This window comes from Lolium rigidum, chromosome 4 (genome assembly GCF_022539505.1).
Source record: "Lolium rigidum isolate FL_2022 chromosome 4, APGP_CSIRO_Lrig_0.1, whole genome shotgun sequence".
NCBI lineage: Eukaryota > Viridiplantae > Streptophyta > Magnoliopsida > Poales > Poaceae > Lolium > Lolium rigidum.
Window position 1 is genome coordinate 260,913,742 of NC_061511.1, and position 9,124 is coordinate 260,922,865.

Consider the following 9,124-nt stretch of genomic DNA (forward strand, 5'->3'; position numbering starts at 1 on the left):
CTACATCTTCTTTTCCTGTAAAAGATACAGTTAGGGTAACTCGTTGATGCACCATGGAGCCCCTACTGTATATATTTTCATGTACGTCCGTGAAATGCAATCTCAATCTTGGTAGTATCCCTATGTTAGTGCAAAGAAAAACATGATATTGTCGCATGAAATGCAAAATTCATTTGGTTTAAGCCCTACGAGAGGCATCAAGAGATTTTTAATACAGTAAGTAAGACTTGTGATGTCCGTTTACAAAAACAGATGCACGTAAGCATAAAAAGCTGACTCTGGAGGCAAAACAAAAGATTTGGCTTCGCCCGGGTTCGAACCGGAGACCTTCAGTGTGTTAGACTGACGTGATAACCAACTACACCACGAAACCACTTATGTTTAATTTCTTCATATGATTTTACAAATAAATAACTTTTCCTTCCCACCAAGGGAGACGATGCCTACGCAAAGACGATTTCATCGGGCCGTACAACCGTTCTGTTGAAGTTCTCCAGTTATACTACTGGATTTCGAAAGCAATTGTGAGCAGACCCTGCATGGCTACATCCTCACACGAACTTGCATGCAAGTTCTCCACTTCTCCAGTTACACTCCTGCAACAAGAATAGTTGCATCTTTTGTTTGTCATGAAAAACAACTGACAGTTACTCGTTTCGTTAAAATTTTGGGTTATGGAGACTCACTAGCCGATTTCATCAACAGGCATTGGCAGCAATAGCTATTTTCACACAGGATGAGAGAGAGAGAGAGAGAGAGAGAGAGAGAGAGAGAGAGAGAGAGAGAGAGAGAGAGAGATTGGTTGAGAGAGAGAGACAGAGCTTGGTTGAGACAGAATCGACCACTAAACCAACAGACAAACTTACGAAGGAGCTAGGATTCAGAATAACCATGCCGAGCTAGGATTGAGAATGGCTATGTCGCCAGCAGATTAACGGCATTCAGGTATGAGGGGAGGATCCATTCAACAAACATCCAAATTCACCGCAAGAGAACTGACAGCATTACCAGAATAATTCTTGATATTGACCACTGCATGCCACGCAATACAATCGAAAGTTTTAGAATAGTAGCACACACGAGCTGTCTCCGAGACAAAGACCGACATCACCACTATTCGACTCACACTGAACCGACCCACACTGAACGGAAAATACATAGGGGAGAAGTGCAAATGCTGGCATCAGGCACCCCATTCGGTGGAAGCCCACATGATCATCCGGTGAAAGGTGTAACACTTGTTGCAGCACTTGTAAAACTCCCCCATATGATCCTCCTTTTTCAGAGCATTTCCTGCGATTTGCGAACAAGGCGCCTAACCTTTTTCTTGAACTCGTCCCTGTTTTCTCTCCAGTCCTTCTGCAAGCAAAATTCAGAGTAAGTTCGTCAGATACACAAACTATTTGTTCCATAATAGGTACATTAAATAGTAGAGAAATTATCAGTTCCACAACTAAAAAGAAGATTCTCAATCCATACTCGTAGAAGTGGGGGATAAAGGAATTTTGTATGATAAACACAAATTATATAAGTTCACCAATTAGCAAAACTGAAAATATCTACTGCAAAAAAAGAAGTGGTGATTTTCGACATTGCAACAAAGGCACATGCGAATGGAACAATTTTGCCACCATCTGATGTGTCCAGCAAACGAAGAGAAAATATATAAAATAAATAGCCAATAAATAATGAGTGCACTTACTGCAGCTTCAATATTTGCTGGAGACTCATCGTTTGGACTAGAGAGCATCGAAATAATGCTCAAAACTATACTCTCGACCTGCAAATTTTAACACAAATAAATTAGGAAACACGAGATTCAAGTTGATGTTCAAATCACTTCCAGAATAGCCGAAACATATCAGATTTGTTTGGTTGCACAATAAGCCATAGGTGATATTAGGATTATTTTGCAATAGACATGCTAAACTAATAAAAAAATGCCTTTTACAGTTAATAAACAAACATAACCTGGATTCACTCAGCAGTTAACAATCTGATGTTCAGGCTACTGGTCAGCAACTAACTGTTCCGGAAAGAGCTGGTTCGTTTTCAGGTTTAAACAGTTTGGATGATGAGAACCCTAACAACTGAAAACAGGTGCCACCACTAAGCAAAAAACAGCCTGGAACCGCTTTTTAAATGAGTATAATTGAAGGATCAGATAAATTGACTAAAAAGCAGTTATTGTTCTAAATTGATAGCATCTGATGTTGAGGGTTAACAGATTTAATACTTCACATAATCACATTCAAAGAAAATACTCATGCAAATCTACAGAAGAAACCCTACTGTGTGCACTGGTGTCCACCGTTCACTTGCAAGCTCATAACCATTGGGATCATCACCAGGTGGATGAAGAATAGAAATGCACACACGCCCATCAGGATAGACTGAGAATTCAACATCGTAAACATTGTCAGAACACATGCATGATGATATGAAATAAAAGGGGGCTACCAATGAGCTCACCATTCGGATGCCACATCTCAGAAGTAAATCTTACTGATGGAGGACTGTTGGGGTAGTTCTGGGGAAAGGTCATTACGGCATTGAAATAGCCTCCATCACTGCATACAAAACCACCCTTTTAAATCCAACTACATGGAAACAGAAAAACAAATAAGTTTAATATCCGTTTCATTGGTATATGTCGTTGATGTGGACTCTCAACTTCTCAAGTTCCATAACAAGACTCCTGGCCGCTATGTTCAATTTGAGGAAAAGTCAGCATCATTGATGCACTCTGAAAGGGACACTCGACCGGATATGCTTGCAGAATAGCTTGTGCATGAGTATCTAATAGTTGCATGTGACCACCATAACTGTCTTCATGGTTGTCATGACACATAGGCTGGCAGAGAGGGGCTATTCCCACGCCACTGGTGGTATGATGAACCCTAGATAGGCAGGATTCACACAGATTACAGAGTAGATCTGAGGGAGAAGTTCACATCCTTGTCCTTTCAAGGACTAGCAGGTTACAAGATCCTTAGGAATTAGAATATTCTTCCATATTTCTAGTGCTTTTAAAAATTACATTTTAATAGAACAGGAGGTCACGAAAAACTTGTGGTTCCTGGATTTTAATGCCTTTAAGGAAGATTCTGAATTTTATAATTTATTATATAATTTTTTCAGTGGCGGCGATCCTTGTTACATATTTCATGGCCAATGGTCTAGCAAAGTCACAAGAATACATTAAATTAAATTCTGATTACTGGTTACCAATACTCTTCCAAAATAAAAATCATCGATCCATACCTCCAAATAAATTAGTTTGAGTCAAATTAGTGGCACTATAGAGGGACACATAAGGATGTGTAAGCTTCCTCATACAGAAACTTTGTTGCCCTCCTATGTTTACCAACTAACACCTTTTTGTTTGCATAATGATAATTAATACTAGAAAACAGCGAACAAAATACCCGTCATTATTTCCAATTAACTTAGTAATGCCAGTATAGCTTATGGGTACCCTCTATTATTAATCCAAATACTAAGGCTGAGCTTGTGCCTTCTACAAGAAAGGACAGACATCAAGATACATATATGGGTAACATAAAAAATCAAACATATTCAGTGTAACTAAATTCATCAGTAAGCGCCGCAGATCGGCATCGAAACATGGAATTCTCACAGTAGGAACTGATGCGGTCTAGCAGTAATTATAATTGTAGGTCAAAAAGATGGAACTCGCTATAAGCAGTAACTATAATTGCAGAGCAAAAGGATGGAACTCACTATAAGGTTTCAGGCGGGCCGATGATGGTGACCTGCCACTCAAACACGTTGCTATCGTCCACCAGCCCCGCCGAGAACCCATCCACGGGGTTCTTCGCTAGATCTGCAGCAATCGCCGGACGATTAGTGTCCGATCGGTACGAATCGGTGGCAAAAAGTAGAGAGGAACACAGGGCCGCCCGGATCCGTACCTTTGAGCTGCTTCTGGAGCAGGAGGCTCGCCTGGGTTGAGGTTGCCGCCATGGGAAGCAGAGCCCGATCGGATCAGGTCGGGGCTAGGGTTTTCGGCGATGGGCCTGGTTCGCCGCCCTCGGGGCGACCTTTATTCGTGGACGCGTGAGCGTTTGGGGGTAGAATCCGGGAAGGTGGAGGAGAGAAGGCAGGGCTGGATGATATATACGAAGCTCTAATTGATAACAACCCGGCTAATTTTAGATACACATCGTTATTTTGGATACACATCGTTATTGTTTCCAACTCCTTTTATAGGTCATACTTGAGTTCTAATACTGTAATAATAATTGCTAAAAACGAAAGATACTCCATGTCAAAAGGTGCATATACATGAATACCACATCTTACAATGAAGAATTATAGACAAGATGTACTTCCTCCTTTCAAAATATAATACTTAACAAAGTTGTGACACTTTTGGTGGGACGGAGGAAGTATAAGACGTATCAATTTAGTATTATGGATTTTGATATATTTTTCTATAAACTTTGTTAAATTCACGAGGGTCATGATAGAAGTAGATAGTCAACAATCTTAATGGATGTATATGACACATGACTCGGTAACAATGTGTAAGTGGGAATGGATAAATGTTGTTTGGGGTGATATAGGGAAATGAACAAGAGTACAAGACAAGCCAACAAATATAAATTTGTTCTAAAGCAATGACTTCTAGCATACTTGAAGTCTTGACTCTTGAAATATGAGGAAATGAACCATCAATTTCCATATAAGGGTAGGAAGCTCTTGAAATTGTTAACTTGAGAGCTGACCCTCACGGGTGACTTTTTTGCTTGTGGCACATCGTGCTTGTCATTACAAGTACGTGTCTCGTATTGCAATACTATATTTGTTATCCGCAAAAAAAATAGATTTGTTTTTATTATTTAAATTTTTAATAAAAATATGTGACTTGATGAATTCATAGTCTAAAGTTGACTTGAGGGGGTGCTGAAGCTGATTAATATTTTCCCTGCAAAAATTTAGATCAAACAATTAAGACACAAAAGTAGTCATGATATGAGAAAGTTAAATAATAAATACGCCTAAATGTGTACTCCCTCCATTCTGATTTAGTCTACATTTTAGAAAAAATGAGACAAACTAGTATTGCATTTATTAGTACTACTTATATATGTGAACAGCCAATGCAAACTACATTAAAAATATCAACGTCCAATAAAGAGAGCAAAACCACTTCGTTTTCAGTGTTGTTGTTGACTAAAAGGTAGAATGTAGAGTATTTGAGAACAAATTTTGGGGTTAGAATGTAGACTATTTCAGAACGGAAGGAGTAGTTAGTTGCGCTTGGTAAAAAAAGTGGGCCATGATACATTGATATCACAATAATTGGGTCAATTTTAGATGATGTAACCTCTTTGACTGTCTTGGGCATATTTTTTATGCTATGCGTTAACCATCATATATGAAGACTGGTCGGGTTTGAAAACAAAAGTATCTCATATATTGGGCATATTCCTTGTGATTTGGTTGTATATGTCATTTGTAATACAATCTCAAATATTTGGTTTTGTTTTGTTACCTACATAAATATACTTAATTTTCCTATAGTCACCTCTCAAAGGAGAAATGACCCTATTTAAAAAGATGCAAACAATGAATGTTTCATAATAGGTGTTGTATCCATGCTTTTGAGTATTCTCAGTTGGAAATTCGTTCAAAGTTTTGAGGAACATCTTAGACATGGGAATAATTGCATTGCATTCTTTCAGTTAACAAATAGTATGATAATCACAATCATATATCATTAATCGTGTTATTCTTGTATGTAGAACTGTAGTTGTTGAATGTGAATCTCAAATTTGTAATTGCCCACAAAAATGATGTGAATCATCCACTTACATTTTCTGGTCTCCACCATTTCCACGCAAAAACATGACACATGCCATTACCCTTTTACTCTCCTTAAGTTGAATGTCACATCTCAATTTCGGTAAAAAAATACATTAAAAATCATGTTTCAAAACCCTAAAGCTAGGCATTTTCAGGCTCCATTTCTTGTTCCTTGTTTTCTTTTTGTTTTTTTAATTGGAAAGGACCTGGAAGGGTCAAGATGCTGCATTAGTTAAGAGTGGTGGGGTCATATTTTACAGAGATGACCTTCACATAAAAGTAAAGTACAACAAAAATGTAACCATCGGGTCCTTCTCCGCCGTCGACGAAGTCAATCTCAATTCTGCGGCTAGCAACACCGTCGCTGAGGACGACACCACATTGAGATGGTCCGACGGTGATTGTTGTGACCGAGTTAATGAAGATCCTCCTCTTTGGTACGCAGTCCCGGAGGGAGAAGAAGAGATGGAGCTAGCGCAAGGTTGGCACCAGAGCTTGGAGTAGTCGCCTGGTGAGTTGTAAAAACACTCATCTTTATAGTCACTTAGAACGGATATTATTCACCAATATGATGGAAATATCTCTCTATACCTAACACTGTCACTAATTATTGTGTAGTTATTACTCGTGATCCATCGCCACCATCACCATTTCCCTCTCTCATATACTTTGTACTATTGATACCATCACCGTTGGCGTCATTGTAAGACTACATACTATTTATGTATTCAAAAATTTCAATACAATATTTATGATTGTTGATCTAATCATCTGTGAATAGTACTCACGGGCTAATGGCCGAGGCCTAGTCTCGCAACAATAACGTGCATCTCTTTTATCTATGGGATATTGTGTAGTATGTTAATCAAGATTCATCTATTGTATTTAGTCTTTTTGCCTCAATCCTAGGACTTGACCGGTACCTGAGTCTACAAAGATTGGTAAAGGCATTAAGGTGAAAGCGGTAGTAGTTGCATGATCCGACGCTTAAGCTAGTTGAGAGAGTGTATGTCGGTCAGTATTGTGATTGCTATTCAAGGATCCCGGTGACATCATATATCATAGTGCTTTGTATGTTTATCTTAATTACTATGATGCATTGCACTGCTTGGAGGTTTCATTTGAATAATTGATCCTTAGTGTTTCCTATGAGCAATATATGGTGTTATTAGGACACAACTCCCACTATACGTGTTAATTTATATTATGCATAAGACACATGTGTTTTTCACTTTATCTTTGTATCCCATTTGTTTATTGCAGAACTGCGGCTGAACTCCTTCAATCGATACACAGATAAACATAACAAAACAATTCCGGTGAACAACAACTAAATGATGTGTCGCACCGTCTACCACTTTTCCCCACATGTGTAGCTGCATTGCCACTCTGCGCTCGCCAACACTTGTCCCATTGTGAACACCCGAATCAAGTGTTCCTTTAGGGCCAACTTTTGGCATGCTTTGAGAAAAGTGCGATGCTAGACTAAAATTTTCCGTGGGCATCCAAACGCCAGAAAATTGGCCCGCTGGACACGAGAAAGAACTTCTAGAGCAACCAAACTAACCTAGAGGCTTTGAATTTCGTTACGAAATTCGATAAGTGAGGTTCTTAAAATTAATCATTATTTAGATGGAACGCTCCATTCCACTGCATAGCATGCTCAGCAATACCGTTGGCGACTAGCACACATACATAGTTGCTAACTAATAGAAAATAAGTCATGGAATTTGGTCCACAAATTCACCTCCGTGAACCAACTTTAGCAATTAATGTGTGGCATGCGTGGTAGCTTAGATCTAAAAATAGAGAATTAAATTTTATACATTTTCTCTTTTGACCACGTGTTAATTCCTGGAGATGATCTACGGGGTAAATTTGTGAACCAAATCCCACAAAATTATTTTCCTATAATGGAAATTTAAGCACATGTTGCTAGATCGATAACGGGCCATGATGTTAGTAGTTAGCCCCTTGGGTTGGGCTAGTCCAGTCAAGTGCCCAAAATTACATGGTACTACCGCCAGGCGAAGCCCACGTCCGTGCCGACTCGAATACAGTATGCCTCTCAAGTTGCTGTCTCCGATACGGACGTACGTTGTACACACGACCTAGGTGCCATAATATGCGCTCGGACAAGGGGTCGAGGGCATGCAACTTCCCGATCGAGAGGCCATAGATCGATCGATTCTCCGGTTCCCCGGACGTCATGAAACCTTGCAGTGCGATGTACCAAATCCATGGCCGCCAAACGCGGAGCCCCGCTGAGAGCAACGACGCCGACGCCGGCGGGGGCGGCGTCGGTGCGCTGCCGGTCGCCGTCTCCGCGCTCGCCGTCCCCGACGACCCGCTCGACGGCATCATGCAGTGCCTCGGCGCGGAGAAGGGGTTCGCCGTCGGCTCCGACGACTGCTGGGCCACCGGCGCGTGGTTCGACGATTACCGCGGGGGGAGCATGGACATGTCGACTCAAGCCGGGGTGGATTACTTCGAAATGCTTCTGGACTTCCCGGACGCAACGGCAACGCCCGTCCTCTCTGCGGAGGGCGTCACGGAGAAGGCGCCGACGCGAGCCGGAGCCGCCACCGTGGAGGATTGGCCAGCCATGACGACGAATCTCTCGCCGTCGTTGGCATCCAGTGACGAGGACAACGCTTCCTGGATGTCGTCCAGCGAATCCTCGTCGGAGGACGACGACGCCGACGCCCACTGGCTCCCGGGCGAGTCCAAGAAGAGCGGCGGTACGAAACGCCGTCTGCAGCAGCATCAGAAGAGCGCCTCCGGTGGACAGAGTAAGCCGGAAACGCAGACCGTCGTGCGGCCGCCGCCGCTCAGTGTTGTGGCCGTCGTGGATAGCGGAGGCGGTGGCGACAACAATTACTGGTGCCACCACTGCAGCGCGACGAAGAGCCCACTGTGGCGTGCCGGCCCGGATGGTCCCAAGACGCTGTGCAACGCGTGCGGGCTGCGGAAGAACAAGCGGGGAGCGCCGACCACAACGAAGCGCCTGCGGGTGGCGAAGCCAATCATCGGCAGCGCCAAGAGCAATAGCTACTCCGTCATGCCGTTGTCGGAGGATGCGACGGTGGTGAGGAAGAAGCGCAGCGTCGCAATTCGCATCGGCTGACACGGAGGCGGGGAAGAAATTATTTTCAGGCAATTTTCACAGTCTTATACTCTTTATTATTCAGGCGGTGTTTGTAAGTACAGTATTATCTACTAGCTAGTACATCTGTTTCAAATTATAAGATGTTTTAGAAAGCTAAACTAGTCTCATTTTGTAACTACAATG

The 9,124-nt window shown here is 41.9% G+C and overlaps 1 protein-coding gene and 1 non-coding gene across 2 annotated transcripts; both read right to left on the reverse strand.

The window, feature by feature from the left end:
- Nucleotides 1–299: 299 nt before the first annotated feature.
- TRNAV-AAC lies at nt 300–373 on the reverse strand. The gene has a single exon. It is a non-coding gene; the product is annotated as a tRNA-Val (tRNA).
- A 631-nt stretch (nt 374–1,004) lies between these two features.
- On the reverse strand, nt 1,005–4,117 carry LOC124707619 (ubiquitin-conjugating enzyme E2 7-like). Its single transcript, XM_047239287.1, has 6 exons — nt 3,936–4,117; nt 3,745–3,847; nt 2,473–2,570; nt 2,293–2,393; nt 1,703–1,780; nt 1,005–1,359 (listed from the first exon to the last, which is right to left on the reverse strand). Exons 1-6 carry the CDS (start codon nt 3,985–3,987, stop codon nt 1,282–1,284), a joined length of 510 nt encoding a protein of 169 aa, XP_047095243.1. The 5' UTR covers nt 3,988–4,117; the 3' UTR covers nt 1,005–1,281.
- Nucleotides 4,118–9,124: the final 5,007 nt, after the last annotated feature.

Coding starts and splice junctions, on each gene's coding strand:
- LOC124707619 (XM_047239287.1), bottom strand. CDS start 3,987: ATGGCGGCAACCTCAACCCAGGCGAGCCTCCTGCTCCAGAAGCAGCTC. Junction 2,394..2,472: donor TGAGATGTGGCATCCGAATG/GTGAGCTCATTG, acceptor TTGAATTCTCAG/TCTATCCTGATGGGCGTGTG. Junction 1,781..2,292: donor GGTGGACACCAGTGCACACA/GTAGGGTTTCTT, acceptor TAAAATTTGCAG/GTCGAGAGTATAGTTTTGAG.